Source organism: Sinocyclocheilus rhinocerous, unplaced genomic scaffold (genome assembly GCF_001515625.1).
Source record: "Sinocyclocheilus rhinocerous isolate Xijiao unplaced genomic scaffold, SAMN03320098_v1.1 scaffold1915, whole genome shotgun sequence".
NCBI lineage: Eukaryota > Metazoa > Chordata > Actinopteri > Cypriniformes > Cyprinidae > Sinocyclocheilus > Sinocyclocheilus rhinocerous.
This window is the reverse complement of record NW_015639873.1, coordinates 630,087-655,118: the sequence shown is the minus strand read 5'-3', so window position 1 is coordinate 655,118 and position 25,032 is coordinate 630,087. Positions and strand designations below refer to the sequence as shown.

The 25,032-nt window shown below is 36.4% G+C and overlaps 1 protein-coding gene across 2 annotated transcripts; it reads right to left on the bottom strand.

Moving 5' to 3' along the window:
• Positions 1-17,183: 17,183 nt before the first annotated feature.
• On the bottom strand, positions 17,184-21,832 carry LOC107752267 (tumor necrosis factor ligand superfamily member 13-like). Of its 2 annotated transcripts, none has more exons than XM_016568198.1 (6): positions 21,705-21,832; positions 20,273-20,381; positions 20,127-20,174; positions 19,072-19,190; positions 18,504-18,642; positions 17,184-17,543 (listed from the first exon to the last, which is right to left on the bottom strand). In XM_016568198.1, exons 1-6 carry the CDS (start codon positions 21,825-21,827, stop codon positions 17,434-17,436), a joined length of 648 nt encoding a protein of 215 aa, XP_016423684.1. In that variant the 5' UTR covers positions 21,828-21,832; the 3' UTR covers positions 17,184-17,433. The 2 variants fall into 2 exon arrangements, with proteins under 2 accessions (XP_016423684.1, XP_016423685.1); XM_016568199.1 differs by having other exon boundaries at positions 19,072-19,154.
• Between the last annotated feature and the right edge of the window lie 3,200 nt (positions 21,833-25,032).

Sequence of the window (25,032 nt, the reverse complement as noted above, 5' to 3'; positions counted from 1 at the left end):
AGTTCAATATTAATTAAATTAAAAGCCACTTAAGTTCATTTAAAGAGAGTATACTTTGACTGTTTCTTAACACACTCAAGAACACTTTTAAGTCCGCTTTTTACTTTAAAGTCCATTGTTTTAAGAATCTTTTGCTGTGCTTTAAAGAAGTGCACTTATTTTGATGTGTTAATTAACATACTTAAGCACATGTAAAGTACTTGATCTATAGTGTGTCATTCGAAGTTAATATCATTTAAATGTAGGCTACTAAATTGCAACCCCATCATTACAATGTGTAATTACATATTATTTAAATACATAGCAGTTTCAATAGAAACGAGATTAAAGTATATTTTAAGTTTACCATGTCAGTACATTTGGCAGCAAAGACAATAAAAGTTAATGACGAATATATGTAGGCTACTTAAGTCTTGAGCTGGTTAATTTTTGAACTGCAGTAATACATACAACTTTTAGCGCCACTGGGGTTCGTGATACGTACAAGAGGGCACGTTAACATTGCCTGATTCGCGTTCATCTGTTTCAGATAAAACTGAATGCTCTTTAACTGGACATTTCACTTTTAAAGTGTTTCAAAACGTGCGAGATGTACTTAAGTCTGGTACTTAAGTGGGTCAAAAAGACTCTAAATTTCAGCTTATTGCATTTAATGTAAATTTCAACTATAACACATTTTCATTTAATTGCAATTAATATGCAATACGCTGTCCAAAAATATTACGTTCAGTTAATGCTTAAGTAAGTTTACTTCTTTTCTCAAATGTGCAAAACATTGCAGACACAGCAATGCAATCGTGTTCACGCCCATTGTCTGGTTTACACGATTTCCTCGTTCTTTGTCTTCGTTAAATTATTTCCTCTTTTCTCCAGCACTGCAAACAAAAAACAGTCAAAATACTCAGTCAATAATATTAAAGATATACAGTACACTGCTATTTTTCACTCAACTCTACAGTTTCATGTCTGCGTACATTCCCCAAATGAATAATTACAGACATGTTTCCATCAAAACACAGGCCTCAAAACCAGCAAGGAGCTCTTCGAGAGAGACTTTCATTTCGCTCATCTCTTCTTATTGCACTCCTCCTCATCCCCTCGGCCTCTTGTTGTTTTTACAGCAAATTACATCCGATAATTGAGCCTGTGTTCCCTGCGCAGAGTAAGATTGAAATAAAATTGAGAGGAGATGTTTAAGATGTACTCAAATCGAGAGCTGTGGCTATTGGTGTGGAACAGAGGTCGTTGAACACACACACACACACACACACACACAAACTCGTGTGTGTGTGTGATCTGTCAAACTGAGCAGGTTTGTGTGTTTACTCATAAACCCTGAACACGCGTGGCTGGGCGCCGTGTTACTAGAATGCCTAAACTTCCTCGGCTCTCCTCAAATTGTAAACAAAATCGCAAATGACGCTCTGTGAAGTTACAATGAGAACATTTCCTGCTCTGAGATTGAAAGGAAACAATAACCCGCCTCATGGCAGTGACATCTACGGAGGAGGCCAGAAATGTCATGTTTTGTGATGATGGGGCAGCAATCATGTGTACACAATCAATCATATGAAAATAAACAATGAAGCTTTTGCACAGCATGTGGTTGTGTGCCCATGTGGGAATCTGGTTTGCGTCATGTCCTGCTCTCAATGATGCTCTCTCGCCTACACTTTTCTATCTCTCTCCGGCACCCTATTACTGATACTGTGACACTGATATCACAGAAATAGGAGTTTTGATGCTTTTAATTATATAATTAATTATAATGTAAGCATTTAACAGACACTTTTATCCAAAGCGACTTACAGTGCATTCAGGCTATACATTTTTTATCAGTATGTGTGTTCCCTGGGAATTGAACCCACAACCTTTTGCGCTGCTAACACAATGCTCTACCACTGAGCCACAGGAACATTAGTATATCATTTAGTCCATAGCTTTGAGATCATCTTTGTTCTAGACTTCTCTTAAAAGTCGACACATGTTTGTTCATTTGTTTATTATATAGTGCTAAAGTAACACTGCTTCGATGAACAAACAGGTGTATATATATATATATAGTGGGAGGGATTTCATTATTCACTATTAATTCATATTTTTATTTTTGTATTTTCAGTTTACATTTCAATTTTAGTTTCAGTTAAAAAAAAAAGCTACATGGAAAAATTTGCCATTTGCCAGTTTTGTTTTATATATTTCTTTTTAGCTTTAATTCATTTTTCTTTTCAGTTTTAGTAATTCTAATACTTCAACTTAAACCTGTTATATTTCAGTTAGTTTCCAAGGCAACATTTCTAATTTTCATTTATTTAAAAAAAAAAAATTATCCAATATTTATATTTTATTTTAGCTTTATTTCAATTAACAAAAATGATTTTTGATAGTTTTAGCATTCGTTTTATTTAACAGTAACAACAATGGCTCACAGAAACATTTACCACTATTTGTTCTGACGAGGAATAGTTTGTAGTTAGTGGTTTGTCTGTGTGTCTTTATTTGCACAAATTCAGCATTCTGGCTGTCTTCTTTGCTTTATCAATGATAAACAGAGTACCTACTCTGAATTTCCAACTTCCGCGTGCAGATGTAATGTGCCATAAGGGTCAAGGTTTTGCTGGTTAGCTTTGCCTAGTTAGCCCTTGATGGTAAATGCCATAACTGCAGCATCTGGGCCTGAAAAACACTTTCATCACTGATGGGAATTCAGCAGCATCTTCTGATATACTTGCAAGCAAATAAACTGAAAATATTACACTATTGTAGATTTTGCACAAGCGTCCACTGTTTTGAAGGACTCTTAAAAGTGTGAAATTTTCAAATCACATCATTTTAAAGACAGAGATAGCATTATACAAAAGGCTGTTGGGTAATGAAATAAAAGTGATGCGGCTGCATAAGATCGACTGATAAACTGCAATCGTCAAGCCATTTCATGGGATCTCAAGAGACAAAAAATCTCTCTTCTCACTCCAGAGATCTAAATGCCATTAGATTATCCACTTTCCCATAACAAAATTACCAGTCAGCCTCATTAAAGTCAGACACACTCATTTAAATCATTTAATAAAAAAGACCCTTTAAATGAGGCTTGATGAGTGCAGTTTGCTTTCTGGTGTTGCTGTATTTCCTACTGAAACAGGACGTGCGTGTTCATCTGTGCATGCTCTTGTGTTGCCTTCAAACAGTCTGTGTCAGCATGTCAGAACATCATTTTTCAATCATATGCAATTTACAGCTTGGTGACAAAAAAAATAAAACATACTGCAAACACTCTTCAGCACAAGACGAATCAGTCAATCATTTTGATCTGTTTTTCTGGATGAGAAAAACAGCAAAATGTGTCTGCTAAATCTGCTAAAATTAATTCAGTCGAATCTTAGCTCCTGGACCTCCCATATGAAATAACAAAAGACCTACAATTGAAATAAATAAACAAATAAATCAACAAACTGAAGAGAAAACTTTTTATTGAATTGGTGGAAAAGTACTGCCCTGACATTACATGATTGTTTTTTTTTTTATTTTCCAACCTTGCAATCAGTGATCCAAAACCAATCCAGTTCCTGTCTGAAACTTTTAAACACATCTAAAACACACAAAACTGGACAGCTAGAACTTTATTTCAGAAATACAGAAGTGACCCACCCATAGTGAAACAGTGAACACTGAAGCGAAATTGATTTATTTACATGTGCATGTCCTTGTGAAAAGTAAGTGTGCGTAATTGTATTGAATATGCACTTGTAGTGTTTTTTTTTTTAATCTTAAAAGTATTTTTAAAACTGAACTTAAAGTTAAAGTAATATTAATGAAATAAAAGGCCACTTCAGTATACATAAAGATGACATACAAGTGAAAATGACATTAAAGTGTCTTACTTAAGTGGGTCAAAAAAGCATGATAATGTTCAGCTAATTGCATTAAATATAATGTAAACGTTAATACATTTTTATTCAATTGCAATTAGCATGCATTTACAAGTGTCCGAAAACATTACATTCAATTCATGCTTAAGTGTATTGTTTTAAAGTAAGTACTATTTTTTAAAGTATGCTAAAGGTAACTTCTTTTTTCACAAGGGTGAGTCTATGCGACCCGCTCAACCGCCCCAATCCATATAATTCACTTACACTCTTAAAAATAAAGGTGCTTCACGATGCCATAGAAGAACCTTTTTGTCTAAATGGTTCCATAAAGAACCTTTAACACCTGAAGAACCTTTCTGTTTCAGAAAAGGTTCTTTGTGGTGAAAGAAGGTTCTTCAGATTACAAAAAGGTAAGAAAGAGATGGTTCTTTAAAGAACCTTTGACTGAATGGTTCTTTGTGTGGAACCAAAAATGGTTCTTCTATGGCATCGCTTGAAGAACCTTTTGAAGCACCTTTATTTTTAAGAGTGTACCGCACACTACACTGCATATACATGATCTTACAGCTATTGTGCTAAAAGTCTTGCTTTCATAGGGCCTTTAACAGATTTGGCTTCTACAAAAATGGGGAGGGATTTCAGCTATAGAGACAATTACAAAAATAATGTAAATAATGTAAGAAAAAATGTGTGTGTGTGTGAGTGAGTGAGTGAGTGAGTGTGTGTGTGTGTGTGTGTGTGTGTGATTACAATGTAGACTGCAGGTCTGCTCACATCTGCAGACAATAATTCTCTACTGTTCACCAAACAAGGAAATCACAAACAATAGGGCACTGGGCTACTGCCAAACACTGTTCATGTGTAATAACATGTACCATGTGCAAATTTGACAAGAGTGTTCTTCTGGGTCGACTGTTTTAAGTGATTTCTGTCTCTAACTTTTGAGGAGTAATTGTTGAGATTAATTTCTAACAATTGCACAAACATCAACACTCTTAAAGACAAAAGACACTTTCAAAAAACAGAAAACACGTGTTGCTAAGTATTGTGAAACATGAGATATGTCAGTCTAATTAAACAATGACGGTGTTTATTGTTTGTCAATGTATTATTGGATACTGCTCTTAACAGATATACTTCAAATAACCTGTACGATTATTTCCTCAAGGCAAACAGAATTTCGATGTTTACATATGTACAGAAAACTCAAACCACAAGGTAAAAAAGTGGCATGCAAAAATTAAAAATAATAGCGTGCAAAAAATATTTTATCATTACTTTAATGGTTATGTAGCTAATGCTAGGTGGGATGACAAAATGAATTTTCATTTTTGGGTGAATTATATGATTATAAATGTGATTCTGGTGGCAACTGGGAGCCAGTAGAAAGAGACCAATAATAATAATAACAATAATTTGGGAAAAATATGCAATTTTTTGTCAGCAAAAAGTTTTACCTTAATTATTATATTTGCATGAATTATGAAAAACTTAATACAAATAAAAGAACGGGAATTTAAAAAGCATGGAGAGAAAAAAAAATCATTAGATTTATGCTACACAATATTTTTTGCCCATTTTCCGAATACATAATGAATAAAATCAGGACTTTTGAATGAACTTAAAAAAAAAATCATTTTAGGGTTTTTATAAATTGCATGTTTCTCCAACACACAATCTAACTTTTGTGGTTACTGAAAGATTGTTTGAAAACAGTGTTGAAACATTCCTCGTGCATTATGTAGAATTATAACCGTTTCATATACAGGCTTTTTTAGATCTCCAAATCTTTGTTGTGACTCTGTTTGGGTGGCGGGGGTGGGTGGTGATTTTTCAAGCCCTTAATTAGTAGGGCCAGTAGGGGAGTCAGACCCCCCGAACTTTACGGAAAACTGTGCGTCAGCTGTTAAACACCTTTGAACTGCCACTGGTCTATGAAGATTACGTAATACGTGGGTGTGCTCTGGGGTTCCACCTTCTTTGAAGTGGAGATCTTTTCTTCATTCGGTCCGTAGAGGTCAGACAAACTGGAGTGCTGAATTGCAGAGCTGTTGCAGACACATCCACATCCCTGTGATGGTTTCTTAAACACCCGTAAATATTGCCACTGTGTGTCACAGTCTGCTGTGGTGCCTCCACTGTTACTTATAATGAAATGTAGTTACCCCTCAGTTCTACTTCTTTATGGGCTTTCTCTGTTTCCCTGTTTTATTGACTTCCAGACTGTCTGATGCAAATTGCACACAAAAGTGGCAAGAACTTTTTCTAAACTGAAAGCCAGTCTGGTTGGCTTTGTGCATTTAACAGCAAATTCCATTGGATAATGAACATAATTTCCCATACTGCCTTCAAGGTTTGAACGCTGGCCTTTAGGACTGCCACTGCATGCACCCTCCAACCTCAACACACACCTACACTCTTAAAAAAAAAAAAAAAAGGTGCCAGGAAGAACCAAAAAGGGGGTTTCACGGCGACGCCATAGAAGAAGCATTTCCCTGAAGAACCATTTTGTGAAGGTTCTTTAAAGAACCATGTTTTTCTTGGTGCCATAAAGAACCTTTTTGTGGTACTACAAAGATGAAAAGGTTCTTTATGGCCCCATTTCTTCCAGATTAATTTCCTCACATTTATTGTTACATGTATGCCTTGTTTTCTGTTCTCTCCGTTGTGATCTAGTTTTCCGGTGTTGCTTGATTATGTCGTTCAGTTCACCTGTTGTCTGTTAATCACCTCATTAGTTCCCTTTGTTTGGTTCATGCTTATAACTCCTCAGTTCTCCCTTAGTCTTCGTCCGTTCTCCGTCTATTATGTTAAGTTAGTTTCTGTGCATGTTCTCCTGGATTTATCTGATTAAAATACTTTTCGTTGATCTCCTTCGTCTTCGTGCAGTTTGTATCACCAACGTGTGACATTTATCATACTGTACATTTTCTTTAGCATGTTTGTTCATATAATAACTTCGGGGGGAAAAAATCCAGAAGTAACAAGACTTGACAAGATATGTGAATAAAATATTTATTGCATTTGCAGTATACATCAATGCAGCATGCATCATACCTATAATACTACAAATTAAAATAACTGTTTTCTATGTGAATATCTGTTAAAATGTAATATATTTCTGTGATGCGCAGCTGTATTTTCAGCATCATTACTCCAGTCTTCAGTGTCACATGATCCTTCAGAAATCATTCTAATATTTGCTGCTCAAGAAACATTTATTATTAAACAGTTGAAAAACGTTTTTAAATCTTAACATTTTTATGGAAATGGTGATACCTTTTTCATGATACTTTGATGAATAGAAAGTTCAATGAACAGCATTTAATAAATAATTTAGTAAACAGAAATCTCTTCCAACATTATAAATATCTTCACTGTTACTTTTGATAAATTTAATGCACCCTTGATTAATAAAAGTATTAATTTCTCTCTTTTTTAATCTTACCACAAATGTTTGAATGTATCATTGTTTCGGATTTTTTGATGTCAAAACCTTCCTAAAATAACTGTAATATCACAGATATAAGCAAATATGTTGCATATGAATTTATATAATGAGCTTTCTATTTAATGTTTAAATAAGCATTTAAACATAATGTTTCTATTTAAATAAGCTTTTCTATTTAATTTATATAATGTCACTCCGTGTAAGTGACATCACCGATTAACAGTTCCACGCATACTTTAGTCTAAATAAATAAGCCAGCTTCCAATAAACCACGGATAAACTACCAGCAAAACCTTTACAAATCTATCAAAACCTCTCATCTACACGTAAAGATGTGATTAAAAGCCCAAACCTTCATAAACATGAGCTCAAGCTATGGAGTTAGATGCCAATGGACTTTTTCCAAAGACTCTAAACTATTTCTATGAAGTAAATAATCAACAGAAGCGTATCAGTTACAAGTAAGAGAAGTGTCAACAACAGTTTTGTATGTATTATTTGTGTGATTAGGAAAAACGTGTGCTCATAATGCAAGAGGATAATAGAAAACAGTCAGTTTATCAGTTAAAGTCCGTTCATTGTTGAGTTACACAGAGTTATAATTGATTCTGTTCTAGCTTGGATGCTAATTGAGTTTATACCTGAAACATGGCATTGTGTATAGAAATTATTTTTAATTATTTCATAAGTCGCTTTGTATAAAAGCATCTGCTAAATTAATAAACGTAATGTCATGCAAGTGTGCAGTTCTTTTGCCAAAATAAGTTAAAATATGGAATAGACGTTAAGCACATAGTCAAAAAGTCTCAGGGGAAGTACTGCAGACCTCCCATTGTGTGTGTGAAGTTTAACTGACGGTTATTAAAGAATGTATTGTTTCTGCTTAGTTGTTGTTGACCTAGAAAACATCCCAGTAGAGGAAGAGAGTGGGAAAAGAGGGAGAATAGTGTTCTGGGAGAACGGAGAGGAGGGGTCTTTGTGCATATAGTATCATTTACATTTCCAGCTGCCCCGGGAGCCTGTCATGTCTCCATGATTAAGATTTTAAGTCACAAACTGTTGCTGAAAACATACATTGCAGTGCAAGAACCAAGCCTGTCTTACACATGCATAATTGCATGCATCGCTGTTGGTACAAGAAATATGATGTGCTGTAAAACCGAACAGAGATCACCCCAGCAGGCATCGTCATCTTTGGCTTCAAAATCTATCAACCATAAATTGAGATCTGTTTTCAATAACCGTATATATATATAAAGGTCTCCACAGGGTTTTCTATATTCCACATCTTTCTGGAAACCCCATCTAAAACTAGCTTCTTATGGTGGCTTGTTTAACACGGTTGGATTAGATTTTTTTGACTTGGATTTGAGAGGTCTGACCCCCTTAGATAAGCTATCATGTTCCAAATCCCATCCTGAACACCTTGAGCAAACTGTGTATTAGTTTAATGGGTACGGTTATGAAGCTAATGACAGGTAGGATATGCTATTAGCATAGAATATACAGTACACTTGTATTCACGTTTATGCATTTAGCAGATGCTTTTATTACAAAAGAGGAACATGAGCAAGTTGTCACAGGGCTAACAATACTCTGGGTATTTAATGCCAGGCTAATTTGAAAGGACTATAGAAAAGAAGAAGAAAAAGTGCATTGGTTTAAGGTTGTGGAGTGGTTGAAGTTGTTGCAGAGGAGGTGTGTATGTGATGTTTGAGCAGTTTGGGTGGAGGATGGAAGCTCATTTCACCAGAGAGGAGCAGAGATAGTAAAGGTTTTGAAGAGTGACTTGGGAAGGAAAGGCAAGGAGGCAGCAGTTCAGTGACTGTAACTGGCGGGAGGCAGCATACACTTGTAAAAGTGTACAAATTTAGCGTGTCGGATCCAGCGGCAATCCTTTCAAGTCCCCCCCAAAATAAAATTCTGTCTTTATTTAGTGCCAGTGGAGTAAGAACACTGTAGGGGTACAACAACTTGTCACTGGGGCAGTACCCTCAAAGAGATACCTTTGTACCTTCTTTACCCCTAAAGGGTGCATATTAATACTTACGAGTAGTAACATGTACCCTTAAGATATATTTTGAAGAATGTTGAGAACCAGAAAGTTGCTGGTAGCCATCCACGGTATGAAAAAAATACACACTTGCAAATACCTAGCAACACCTTATCAACCACCAAGCAAGTAAATGGCAAAACCCTAGCAACTGCTTAGCAACACCCTAAAAAATAACCAGGGGTGCGTTTCCCAAAAGCAACTATGGCTGTCGTTACTAATAGAGTTCAATGGAACTTGCGATCATAGTGTGCTAATGATGTTTTTGGGTAACGCACCCCAGAATAGAAACCACATAGCAATTTATCTGTCTGTCTGAGAGACTGCATGAAGGCCTGAAAACCTTCAAATGATGAGCTTTTAAAATTGCTTAAAACACTCAGTCAAATGCGAACTTTGAAAGTAAAATCACTAAGAACTAGTTTGATATGACTGGCCTTCAAAAAAGCACACACTACACCAGCACCCTATTGGAAGTGATGTTGTGGTCAGCTGATGGGTTTGCAGGGATTACAAGGAATTCCATGTTCGAAATTTTATATAACCTCTACTAGTCAGTAGGGAGAGAGACAGAAAACTGCAGATAGATGCGGTCAGAGAAATGTAATGGAATTAAAGGATGCTTGTCAGTGATACAGTTACATGTGAGGATGAGGTCTAGCTGTTTGATTGCTTTGTGTGTTGCAGGGATGTGCTTTAATGTAAGATCGAATGCGGCCAGAAGAGCTCTTGCAGGAAGTTACTGCAAGAGGAAGACAGATAACAACAAAATGAATTTCTCCATTATCAGTAACAGTAATGGCATGGTATTCAACAGATGTGTATGTGAAAAGAGAGGAGTGAATTTCCAAGTGTTGGAGAAGAGCGAACCTGTCTCCTCTACCGCTCCCAGTTAGATGATTGATGTGGGAGAAAACAAAGTCAGTGGTGAGGACTGAAGGAGTCGCAGTTCTGTCTGCCAAGATCCATGTTTCAGTCAAAGTTAAGTTGGCAGTACATGACATAGTGTTGTGTGATTAGCTCTAATTATGTGCATGAGCATGCATGAGTCTTATGGGATGGTTATTCTTTTCCACATATATAGCCTACATTTGAAAAATGTCTCTGTTTGTCAGCCTTCTTGGTTGGATTTTTTCAGTAAATTTATGGGATTATCAGTGGTGAGGACTGAAGGAGTCGCAGTTCTGTCTGCCAAGATCCATGTTTCAGTCAAAGTTAAGTTGGCAGTACATGACATAGTGTTGTGTGATTAGCTCTAATTATGTGCATGAGCGTGCATGAGTCTTATGGGATGGTTATTCTTTGCCACATATATAGCCTACATTTGAAAAATGTCTCTGTTTGTCAGCCTTCTTGGTTGGATTTTTTCAGTAAGTTTATGGGATTATTTTCTCCGTGAAGCATGCAATCTTCAAAACTGGCCAAAAGGTATCTTATAAGGCAGCATAATTATGCTACCTACCTTTTGGATTAGTGTTTGTGTTATAACCACATATAGGACAGCTTACGATGCTGCCTATGCTGGATCTAAATATACTTATATCTTGCAAAAGCAATACAAGGAGAAATTTGTAGAAGATTCCTACTGGAATTTGTAAATTATAAAATATCAAGACAGTTTTCTTATAGCAACAACAACAACAATAAGAGACATTTGTAGGATGAAATGTGACCTGGGCTGTGTTTCCAGTGCGGGTGGGTTGTAGAAAGCATTGGCACCAATGATTTCTACAATTAACTTAGGCTCACAATATTTCTGGGAATTGATGCCCTGAACATATTTTTGACAGGTTTGTGAAATTCACCTTATAGCGTTCCAGCATAAAACAAAAAATTCACAATGCATTGGCACTATAATGATTATTAATAGGATAAAATGGCCCTGTAGAACATTATAAGGAGTTTGAACAAAACATTCTTTTGGAATTTTTAGAACTTTGAGCGACCCAAGAGCAAGATATTATTTAAAATAGTGTTTTGTTAAAGAGTTCACAATATGTGCAAGAATTCGAAGCACCAAATACAATCCTTTTGTAACAGGGACATTTTCAGTATTTGTATGTGCAGTTTTTTTTTTCTTTAGGATTTTAAAGAGTTCACAATATGTGCAAGAATTCGAAGCACCAAATACAATCCTTTTGTAACAGGGAACTTTTTTCAGTATTTGTATGTGCAGTTTTTTTTTCTTTAGGATTTGAAACAGAATTATCATGTTTCCACTAGTGCCACAATAATAAACAGATGTTTATATAGACTAAACCCCATTCCATACACACATGCACAGCCACTAACTTTTCTCTTTCTCGATTGACATTTCGATCCAAAACTCCTCACAGACCACTTATTGGAAACAGATGGCTGAGTTTGAGGAGTTCCCGGAATAGAACATAAACATCTTAAATATGATGTACAAAAACGTTGCTAAGTAACGATAAACAATAACATTGTGGAAAGACTGAGTTAATTTGTCTTTCAGTGTCTTCTGAAGGGTCGTCTTTGTCAATGCTTTGCTCAAGTATTTGAACCCTTCAGCACATAACTCACTCGCCATTTGTGCTGTGACGTTTTTGTACTGGAAGATGATAAAATGGACAAAACAATTCCTTAGATTAACACTCAAGGAGGGACCTTAGAAGTGTTATAGAAACTTGAAGTGGGCTCTTTTGAACCAGAAAGCAACAAGAAACCAGCCTGAGCATGTACTAACAACCTGACGAGTTTTGCATGTGTAAGCACACTCATATTTTCCTTAGAAGATGTCATCTAGACAATGTAATCTAATCTAGAAAATTTGGTTTTACATATTAGAGTTTGAAACCCAAGCGCCTCTGTAACGTCTTGCTTCTGCCTTCTATTCCTTTGTTGTTCTGCAGTTTGTTTATCCTTCAGGACACACACTCAAATATGGCTGCCATCGTTTCTATTGTATTTGACTTCAGACCACAATCTTGAGAGAGAGAGAGAGAGAGAGAGAGAGAGAGAGAGAGAGGAACAATTTATCTTTTGCTTTGAACCCAAGAGAGAATGTGTGTGTGTGTGTGTGAGAGAGAGAGAAGAGAATGTAAGAAGAAGCGCCACCTAGTGTAGATATGAAGGTAGTGTCACTGATTTCTTGAACTAGTTGGTTTTAGTTTGAGATTTTTTTTATCCAAACATATGCAGAAGAAAATGTAATTGATCAGAGGTTGCTGTCCTATACTTCATGCTACTTAATTAAGTTCTAATCTATGTTTTATTGAAGTTTTGGAGTTGTGAGAGATGTTTCTCCCAAAATAGAGACAAACAGGGCAACTGTTGACAAAGTAAGCATTTGTAGCTTTAAAATGAATGTGTGTGTGTGTGTGGTTCACTGCAGACCAACACAGTGCTCATACAGTAGCTTAGACTTCCTTACCACTTGTTCCTGCAAGCAGAGGTCAGGAAGGCCTTCACTCAGAGGAATAAAACACAAGAGAACGGCCAGAATAGGAATGAAAGGCTGCCTCTTCCTCCCATTTTGGCGGCTGGCACTCAGGGTGACCTTTATTGTCTGGCCGGGTCAGGTTTGTGGTTGCTGATGTAATTTCCACACACACACTGGCTCTGTACGCTCACAGGATGACTGTGTTTGTCATTACTCAAAGGAGTTTTGACTAGAGGAAAGCAGCGGTCAGACACTGACCACACCATTCCACTGCACTGACTCTTATGTTACAGCTTGTGTCCTTGGACTTGGTACCACGGTACAGTTCTTGTATTTGCATTCTGTGTTTTACACTTTGTTACTGAAATAAATAAATAAAGATGCTACAATTATTATTTTTTTGGACATGTATCATGGCACTAAAATGTTCATTATTTATCCATAACACCATCTTTCATACACTTTTTAGTCCTGTACTATGGCAGTATCATGGGTTCACTACAAAAAAGTACCTTGTATATGGTACCATGGTACTACTTTTTGGACATTTACAATGGTAGCAGCCATTTCAGTACCATAAAAGTAAAAACAGCATTATCATGTGAAACTCAAACATATTTAGGCCTAAATTTAAGATTTGTGTATTTAAATTGTATATTAAATGCCTGTCCATTTGGATTATGCAGTTTTAATATAAAGAAACTAATAAATGCATGTTTGTCAGAGATACATAAACGAAACTTTTGTGAGATTTCTCAAAAATCACGGCATATTTTATTACTAACTATTTGCTTTTATTTTATTTGATTTAAATGAGCATATTTTCCAAATGCATTTATTCAAATTGCTTAGAATCAGAATAAATCCGTTCATTATGACAACTTTTAAATCTACACAATTAAAAAATATGAACATGGTTCAAATATGTTTTCAATTAATATTCAATTGCTTCACATGTATAAAATTGAAACAAAATGGATTCATTGATGATACAAATAGATATGTAGACCTGCTTATTGTGTATTTAAAACACATTCAGTTTATTAGTACTATTAAAGATTTCATTAATGTATGTCTGACGGATATGAGTCACATTAAGTTTGTCAGTTTGTTTATGTTACTGTAAAATCCAAATGGATGTAAATTTGATATGCATTTGAAATGTATAAATCTTAAATCTAAATAATTTTTTGTACTGTACCATCACCATGGGGCTTGCAAAACAACTCTATGACTGTAAATAATGCTATTTTTACAAATCCTTTTTTGTAGGTGCCACATGTTTTGTAAGTATGGTAATAGCATACTTGTAATTGCACTGTAACATTACCATGATATCCTTTGAAGTAGCTTGGAATGCCATGAAAACAATACCATGGTACATGAATATGATAATCGTTCTGTACAATAGCATATATCACTATACCGTGGATTTACCATTAATAATACATCTATTAAAAATAATCAATTTATAAGACTGGAATAAGTTCAACATTGAAACATTGCTGATGAAATACTGTATATATAAGATGTTGTGCAAACTATACGGCAGTATGTGAGACTGGTTTATATTGACTGTGTCTGACGCACCTGCCTGCAACAATCCAGGCGTGAGCGAGCTGTTTATTTGTTTGTATGCTTTGCTTTCTCTCGTTCTCCTCGTTTTCTCACCCTCTCTCACACTAATCAAGTGCACTAAGTAGGGTGACCCAGATGATGACATCCATAGCCGCTAACGCACATAAATGCACAGAGTATAGCGGGATGTGCTGATAAATGGTCGAGGCCTTGCTGCAGTTCCCACAGAGAGATGTGTCACAGATATTTTTGCAGTTGTAGCACTCAGCAGAAACGCACACAATAGAAAGACACAGGGGGAGAGGTGAATGTGACGGCACATACAAACACAGTTATTCTTCAGTCTGCTAACACACACGCACACACACACGCACGCACGCACACACACACACAGGCACGCACACGCACGCACGCACGCACACACACACACACACACACGCACGCACGCACGCACGCACGCACACACACACACACACACACGCACGCACGCACGCACGCACGCACACACACACGCACAAAGACACACACACACACACACATACACACACGCACACGCGCACACACACACGCACAAGCACACACACACATACACACACTCTCTCACTCACACACACACACACACACGCACAAGCACACACACTCAACATAATGCTACTGATGACATATAGCTTCCTAGTTTGTACATTTACATACAGTGGCTTCAGAAAGTTTTGGACACTTCTGCCACACTAAAAATGTATGAATACTATTGCATTAGACAACAAAATAAACCATGTGGCATGAACTGAAGCTGAATTTAACTATTTTTAATTGATTTAATATCTATCAACAATACTTATTTTCCCCAAAACAATGACATTATTTATTATAAATACCATATACCATACATAATCAATATAATTTCTTTAGACATAAGCCAAAATGTAACATAATTTTTTTCAAATAATTTTCTGGCTTTTTACAACTTAACCATCATAAACAAAAGCTAAATTAGTTAGTAGAGTAGAATTTTCACTTACAATTTTTGCCCGTTGCTTGAACACTATAGACACATGCTTAGACCAAAGTAACAAAACTTGAAGCTTTTGTTACTATACCTTAAACACAGTGTAACCATACCTTAAACAAAAGCGCTGCTTTGCACTTTAGTTGCAATTCTGTAACACACTTGCTCCTTTCTGCAACACACTTGCTCCTAGACACTACACACTATTTCATACATAAGACACTTAGTTCAAAAATGAAATCTCAGGGTACCATTGGGAAAACACATCTATTCAAAATACAACACACATTGGTTAATTGAAAAGACGTTGACACACACCTGAAAACGATGCTGTCAACACTGCAATGGTTCCCTATTAAACAATGTATAAATTACTGTTTACTTTTAATGCCCTGAATGGTTTAACACCTCAATATTTGAGTGAGCTCTTATCGCATTATAGTCCTTCATGTCCACTACAATCTCAAAACTCTGGCCATTTGATAAAACCTAGAATATCAAAATCAGCTGCGGGCGGCAGATCTTTTTCCTATTTAGCACCCAAACTCTGGAATAACCTACCTGTCTACACTCTGTCAGTTTAAATCTAGATTAAAGACCCATCTCTTTAACCTGGCATACACATAACACACTAACACATTTATAATATTCAAATCAAACAATAAAGGATTGTTAGGCTGCATTAATTAGGTCAACTGGAACCGGGAACACTTCCCATAACACCCGATGTACTCGCTACATCGTAAGAAGAATTACATCTATGCTAATATTAGTCTCTTTCATTTTTATTCCGAGGTCACCGTAGCCTCTAGATCCAGTCTGTATCCAGATCAGATGGTGTATCAGCACATAGAGACGACCTCGACAGCCCTGAATGTGAGCAGAGACCACATCAACTAGATGAACCCCAGAGACAGACCCCCTGCGAAGACCTTGTCACCTCGACCACCATCGGCGCAAGACCACAGGAACCAGACGAGTCCTCTGCACAATCTGACCTGTGCTGCAGCCTGGAATTAAACCACATCATGCTGGTTTCGTCTGGCCAGAGGAGAACTGGCCCCCCGACTGAGCCTGGTTTCTCTCAAGGTTTTTCTCAATTTCTGTCACCGATTGGGTTTTGGTTCCTTGCCACTGTCACCTTTGGCTTGCTTAGTTGGGGACACTTAATTTCTGGCAATATTGTCGACTTGATTGCACAGATACTATTTGAACTGAGTTGGAAGATGACTGATCACTGAATCAATGATGAACTGACTTTATCTGGAAAAATGACTCTTTGTTATCCTCCTCTTGCATTATCAACACTATGTTCCTGTTTAACACTATAAAGTGTTACACACTGTATAAAGTGCTACATAAATAAAGGTGACTTGTCTTGAGGCCTCCATGGATCGGATTTGTTGTTCCAGCATATCCCATATTATGCTCAATCGGATTGCGATCTGGGGAATTTGGAGGCCAAGGCAACACCTTGAACTCTTTGTCATGCTCCTCGAACCATTCCTGAATGCATTTTTGCAGTGTCTGGAGCATAATCCTGCTGAAAGAGGACACTGGCATCAGAGAACACCATTGCTACTTTTGGTTGGTTTTAACCGACGCATACTGGGAACATTTCACGTGACTTGCCGTTTTGGAGATGCTGTGACCCAGGCGTCTAGCCGTCACTATTTAGCCCTTGTCAAAGTCACTTTTTTCACTTGCACATTTTTCTAGCTTCCAACATATGAAATTCTAGAACTGACTCTTCACTCGCTGCCTGATAACAGGTGCATTTGTAACAATATAATCAATGTTATTCACTTCATCTGTTAGTGGTTTTAATGATATTACATGATATTTACATTGCCCACAGTATATGTCCAAAAACACATGGTATTACCATGATACCATGTCCAAACACAGTAGTGCCATATGCATTTTGTACCTTTCCAACATGCCACAGTGTTTCAATTGTCCACTAGGTGTCATCCATTCACCACATAAAAGCACGAGTGTCTGAACTAAAACTAGCATGCAAGAGGATAAACAAGGTTTCTGTTAAGCATGTAAATCACACGTGTGTCCGTGTCATATGTTGAAGAGGCCCATGAAGGTGGTGTGAGCTGTCAGGATGAGCTCTGCTGATTTGCGGGGAACAGAGAGCTGAAGGGTGGATCCGGACTCCAGGAAGTAAATTCCTACGAGAGCAACACATGCTTTATAATCAGACAGATATTTAGATAATACTGTAAATATATGCAAATATTGCAAAATAATCCAGTGAGATTTTTGTATGAACAATAACTTCTACAGCAGATGGTATGGTCCGCACAGACATCTGATCTCACGACGCAACAGAGACTAAAGCCTGAATCCACAGAAGAACTGTGGCAGCTTCTCAAACTCATCATCTGTGTGGAATGGTGTTGATTTCTACAGAAAGTGCTTTAATACAAATGCTTTCTGTGAAGCGTAAGACAAGACACCACAGGTGAGCAGGGTAAAAACTACTCGATATCACCAGATTTCCCTGGTTATGAATCACAGTACATTAAGACAACTATTTTTGTATTACAACATTTTTCTGAAATATTTAAATATGCAAATAAGACTCATTTGCATACATTTCCAGAACAGAAATCTGAACATTGAATAAAGCCGGTCCAAAATATTTCTTTCATTTTGTTGACATTAGAGTTATAGGTTTTTATAGAGGGATTTTGTTTATCTTTTTATCACTCCATAAATCAGAAAATACTGTCAAGGACCAGGAAAAGAAATGCAGTGTTTTTAGGAATAAAATGTTATGTTAATCAGATGAATTTTTATTTTATTATTCGTTTTTTAAAATATTTTATTCATTTATCATTCATGCTCATAACATTTGATTGGGTTGTTTATAATATATATATATATATAAAAAAAGAATTCTAGCCTTCTAATGTGCTTTTATTGAAACTGAAATATCATGCTCTCACTGTGTTCTAAAATATGTCATTTCTGTTAGTTCCGTCATTTTTAACACTGTTATGCAGTGACATTTTCCTTATTTAAATAATGGTTGAATCTTTCTGACAGCATATTTGAGTGATACTATCTGATGCATAAACATGGCAAGAGTTAATTCATTTTTGGACCATATTGTCCTGATAACTCACCAGCAGTGTAGCAGGTGTTGAGAGGCTGGCTGACGTTACTGGGCATGCTTTTCAGACACTTCATCAGCTTAGTCTCCGCCCCCTTGAGCCTCTTCGTGATCACATGACCCATGACCCAGGTGGTGTCTTTATACAGCACCTGTGGCGAGTAACAGTAATTTACTGTATTGAGTTGGGGACAATTAACTGTAAATACTTGAAAAAGTAGTAGAAATAAATTAACCTTAGCACTCACACTCAGGCCATCAAAGATGTAAAAATTTGACTTTTTTTTCAGTAAGACATTTTTATCTGAAACCAAGATCCTTGGTGATTCATAAAATGCAAGTCTATGCAAGTTTTTGACTCTCAAAGTGCCGGTTGACTTGCATTTTATGTATTCACATCAAAGTTGATGAACAGAAGCTCAAACATTTGACGTACCAATGAGGTTTGTTCTTGCGCGTCAAGCAAGTATGCTGAGCTCACATGAGGGCGAGTAATTGATGAATTTTCATTTTTAGGTGAACTAACCCTTTTAAGTCTTTATTTTGATAATGCAGTAGTATCAGTACCGAACAAGACCAACCTGACTGTAGATGAAGTAGGTGCCCTCGGCCTCCACTGTAACAGTATCAGCTGATAGCTGCAGCCCCTGCCCTCTGCTCTGCCCTACGGCCCAAGACACAACAGTGCTGTCATGACCATCTGAGAAACACACAGAGAACAAATGAGAGACAAACTACATCTCTGTCTCTGTCTGTCTGTCTATCTATCTATCTATCTATCTATCTATCTGTCTATCAATCGTGAAGGGAATTTTTAATTAATCATTAATCATAACTAACATGTCTTCTTCTTGCAGGCTTAACATTTGTATGCTTTTGAAAACATAATTTACCAACAGCCAAAGTTAGTGCGTTGAAATAACAGATGCATATAGACAAGTCAGTTAGACGTCTGTCTAAATATAATAACAATAACAACCCCATGACTTGAATAACACGCTGAAGTAATCAAAAACCACATTTACTTTGCCAGTAATAGAGATAGATGCTCAAAGCATAACTTTGACTTTCTATTTCGAGTCAAAATTATGTTTACAAATGACATATGTTCTTAAAGGGATAGTTCACAAAAAACTTCACCCATCATATCTCACCCTCATGTTGTTCTAAAACATTCTTCTGTGGAACACAAACGAAGAAGTTCTGAGAAGTATCTCAGTATTTATTTTTTTTTTAAATTTGTTTAATGTATTTGACAATGGTTTGCCAGTAATAGAGATAGATGCTCAAAGCATAACTTTGACTTTCTATTTCGAGTCAAAATTATGTTTACAAATGACATATGTTCTTAAAGGGATAGTTCACAAAAAACTTCCCCCATCATATCTCACCCTCATGTTGTTCTAAAACATTCTTCTGTGGAACACAAACGAAGAAGTTCTGAGAAGTATCTCAGTATTTTTTTTTTTTTTAATTTGTTTAATGTATTTGACAATGGTCACCAGAACTATTTGGTTACCCACAGACTTCAATTTTTTTTTCAGAATTAAGAAAGTCATACAGGTTTGGAATGGTGAGGTGAGGATGAGTTTCATTTTTGGTCAAACTATTCCCTTTCTCTTGGCGTTATACTCACTGTACGACTGCGAGGACACAGGAACAAGATGGAGAAATGTGTGCTGCTCTGCTAAAAGAAAGGACAATTCACATGAGATATAAAACATAAAAATGTGTGTTTGTGTGTAAGACAGAGAGAGAGAGAGAGTGACAGATGTTACTCACGTTCTCGTCTCTTCCTCTGTTTTGTCACATCTCTCTTGTCTCGGCCCTCTGCATGTGTTCGTCTCTCAGGGAATCTGTGATAACAGCTTACCTTGTAACAAGATGTAGCCTATGGGAAATTAGACATCATCACACACTAAAGCTCACTGATTTTGCTTCAGGATTTTACACAGTGGTTACTTCGTACTAAAGTAAAAACAAAACTGTCAGATGTTACACTGTACAACCAGTCTACCCCATTCTAATTAATAGAGTTAATTGTTGGGTTTGGCAATGCCAGTAATTCATGTGAAAACATTGTCATGCAGAACCCTGTTGGACTCTTCCCAAACTACTGCAACAAAGCCAAAAACACAATTATTGGTCATTGTCCTCACAGGCATTACTGGAATAGCCCAACCCATTTGGAGGAGGGTGTGCACATACCTTTGGTCAAAATACCATGAACTGCACAGGCCCAACAATATGCCAAATTACTCAAAAGAGACCTTATACAGTCTTTATGATTTGATTATTTGGTTTCATACTTTCGGCAGACAGTAATCAGTACACAAAACATTCTTTTTTTTTTTGTGTGTCAGTACAAACATTCTCCTTGTGAAGCTCTATTTAATCTTGCTTGGGTAATTTTGTTCATTGTTGTCCCGTCCCGGTTAAAACTGGTGCATTTGATATCCTACTTGCCATACGTGGTTTGTTGGTTTTTGTTATTTGTGTTTAGCATTATTTCTTGACGTCATGATTTGGGGTTGTGGCTGATGAACAGAGGTTTTATCCCAAAGTCTTTCACTGTGCTGTTGCAGAGGACACTTCAAGAACACGCTAAATGCACTTTGATTATCAGAGTCTGATGAATGACTGCCATTGAGAAAATTCCCAACCTAAGCTTTTGAATTAAATACTATTGCTTGAAATGAATTTAAGGAAGACTAAAGGGAATTCCGGTGTCCTAATTTGTTTAAATCGGTAAGCATGCTCCATTCTGACTGACTATTTGCTTCTGATTTTATTTTATGCATTGTGAGCAGAAGGCAGCCACCAGTTCTGCAAGTGTAATATTTATTTTAACACAGATGAGGAAGTGAAAATTAGTTGCACAATTAAACTCCATGGTACCACTATGATTTTTTTTGGAACTGTACCATGGTATTGTTGAAAATGCATTGGACTACTATGTAAATAACTATGAGTAGCCATATTCATATACCACAGTGATGGTACTTCAAGGTGCTTTAAAAGACCAGCAATGCCAATACCGCTGTACTTTGACATGTACCGTAGTACTGAATCATTATTTTACTCTCTAGAGAATACTTTGGTATAACCAGGTTACAGGTGCAAAAAAAATAAAATAAAAATCATGTTGTTGGTGAAGCGAGAGATGAAAACCCTTAAGCAGTTAAATAGCACTGTCATTAAAACACTCACCTACCCCGTAGCACACGGCGGAATCGCAGCATATCCCACCTTCGTCTCTCGCTGTATCCAGAGGCCTGAAGCGCTGCGTTATCTCTGCCATTTCTGACCTGAGCATCCAAAAGTATGTCCACTGCATATAGATCACACCTACACAGGTGCATGCAGCAGCGCACGCGAGAAAGCGCTCCATCACCTCTACGTTCACCTTTCAAACAGAAGCAGGGCTGTTCTGATTGTTCATTACAGCCCAAGCGTTGCTATGATGGGACAGAATAGTTTAGAATGCGGAGAATAGCGGTAATATAGCCGTTCTCAATTGATCCGTTAACTTTCGGTTTCGCAACTTTCATCAGAAAGCGGTGGGAGTGGGGAAAAAAAATCGTCGATCAACACATGCTCGTGCCATTCCCTAATGGAAATGTTGTATCGAAACCAGCCATAATCTCAAATGAAATCCCAGTGGATATACCCGGATTCTGAAGAAATAATCAATGGAATTCCATTAGCTTACTATGGGGATTGTTCAGGATTTATCCACGCGTAGACCAGTAACGAAACCTAATGGGAATGATGCCACATCATTCCAGAGAACAGGGTAATGAGCGCTGTGGGTGAATGCTGGGAAAGTGTTTTGCATGGTAAGTCTTACGCTATATGCATGGTTAGTCATGCTATAATACAAACAATATGTGTGTGTCAATATAGATATAATTTTTTTTTAAAGTATATATTTTCAAAAATATACAAAAAATGGCCCAAAATATATGGGTAAAAAATATATTTACGCAAATATATTTTGAAAATCATTTTAGCAAATTTGACCCTTTTTTTTGGATATTTAAAAAAAAAAAAAAAGTATAAGTTTACTTATGTATATAAAAACAGTAAAGGCATAATCTGGAAAACCAAGACTTGTGCATTATAGGGAATAATATTCTGAATATTTTACAGTTTGTTTGATACCTTTAGATCAAATGGTGTTGTCGTTTAATGGATTTATATTATTGCATACATTAAAAGTTGTAAAATTATTATAAAAAACATAAAATTGTAATTCCAAAAACGGAGCTTTGTGCGATAACAGGTATGTTTTTCCGAACATTTTAGTATTGGTTTTATATTATAATGTCACGTAGTTAAATTGTTTAATTAATTTAAATGGTTAATTATTATTTTTTTAATTCCTAGAAATTAAGCCTTGTGCAACATAAAGGGCATATATTTATGTCTATCTGAGTTAGTTTGGGCTCAAAACATAAAAGCCGCAAAGAGTTTAATTGGCAAAAAACCCGAATGTCTAATGAATGTCAAACGTCAAACTAACTTTACCGCCGTCTACTGAAGTATCTGCTTCACCTCACTTGAAGACATCTTCCATATATGATAATATTGTCATATCGCCCAGCCCTATTGTCGGATCATCATAAATATCTAGATCAAATCTCAGTTTTGTTCCAAATTCACTTTCTTCACCAGTACAGTAATTTCACTTTTTACTGCTTCTACGTCTGCAAGAACTTTTTGTGGCTGAAGGACATATCGGACTGTCATCACGATTTAGATCAGATCGAGTTTTCAAAGATCAGTTCTCATCAGCAGTGTTGTGATTTAACTTTTTTGTTTTGTGTTTTATGTCTTTATTTCGAAAGGACAGTGAGTGGACAGGAAGCGCAGTAGGAGAGAGAAAGGGGGACTGGATCAGGAAAGGTCTGCGAGCTGGGACTCGAACTCGGGACGGCTGAAGCTCAACAGTGCTACATGTCGGTCTAACAACACTGTTCGGTGTTCTCGATTTTAACCTAATTCACAGTTTATATATGTGTGTGTGTGTGTGATGACAAAACTCCGAAATTAAAAACATGAAAACATGAACATGAAACAAAACCCAAAAACCCCTGTTACAATATATATATATATAAGTAAACTTATATATAGTTTTTTTTTTTAAATATCCAAAAAAAAGGGTCAAATTTGCAAAAATGTGTTTCAAAATATATTTGCGTAAATATATTTTCTACCCATATATTTTGGGCCATTTTTTGTATATTTTTGAAAATATATACTTAAAAAAAAAATTATGTCTATATTGACACACACATATTGTTTGTATTATAGCATGACTAACCATGCATATAGCGTAAGACTTACCATGCAAAACACTTTCCCAGCATTCACCCACAGCGCTCATTACCCTGTTCTCTGGAATGATGTGGCATCATTCCCATTAGGTTTCGTTACTGGTCTACGCGTGGATAAATCCTGAACAATCCCCATAGTAAGCTAATGGAATTCCATTGATTATTTCTTTAGAATCCGGGTATATCCACTGGGATCTCATTTGAGATTTTGATCGGTTTAAACTCAATACAATCTTTCCATTAGGGAATGGGTCGATGCATGTGTTGATCTATGATTATATATGTATATATTTGTATGGGAACAATTACAAAAAAAAAACATCCAGTTATTATTTATTGTTTCTGTTTACCTGTTGGATTAAGCAGATTCAAAATCATACAGACAATCATAAATGCCAATACAGTAAGGATGTATCTCTATTAATATACAAATAACTAAGCATTTTGAAAATAACTAAGCAGAACTTTGATCCTGAGAGCAACATGCAAGTCTTTTCTTTCAGATTCATAAACTAAATGCATCACACACTTAAAATTGTACACCAATTGTCTGACAAAGCATTATGAACTCTTCATAAACACAACACTAAGACATTTGCAACCATGAAAAACAATGGCAATTACATGCATAAAACTGCTTTAAGAAATAACAACAGTAGATATTAAGAGAAGATATCGTAGAACCATATAGGCTCAAACAGCAGAGACTAGTAAAAAAAAGTGGCGTCTCGTCATCATCGCTTCCGAGAAAGCCATCAGATGTCCCAAAATGCACTGCGGCACAAGCATCACCAGCCGTCAGGAGTGATCTATGGGCTGTTCCCGGAACAAACGCCATCATGGGAGCTTGGTGATTTCGATATTAATAAGATTCCACTTGCGCTGTCTAAATTTCATAGTCAAATACTACACTTTTGGAAAATGATGTTCACACATAACCTTACTCCGCACAGTTCGATTCTGTGGAACAATAGAACAATACTTATAAACAGGACATCAGTATTAAAAGCTGAATGGTTTGACAAAGGAATTCTCTTTGTAACTGACTTGATGGATTGTAAAGGTGTTCTACTGGATCACACCAGCTTTGTTGTACGTTCTAATATAAACTGTACTCATAGAGAGTATCAAAACATTTGTAAAGCTATTGATCCACCTAATCCAGAATACTTTGACTTACTCTGATGTCACTCCAGTATTGCC

What these genes read in the sequence shown, in the direction of transcription:
- LOC107752267 (XM_016568198.1), bottom strand. Translation starts at nt 21,827, where the DNA reads ATGCAGTGGACATACTTTTGGATGCTCAGGTCAGAAATGGCAGAGATA. An exon ending in ATTCCGCCGTGTGCTACGGG is followed by an intron (nt 20,382 to 21,704) that starts GTAGGTGAGTGT and finishes AATTTCCCATAG; the next exon opens with GCTACATCTTGTTACAAGGT. An exon ending in TGTGTCCTCGCAGTCGTACA is followed by an intron (nt 19,191 to 20,126) that starts GTGAGTATAACG and finishes TGTGTTTCTCAG; the next exon opens with ATGGTCATGACAGCACTGTT.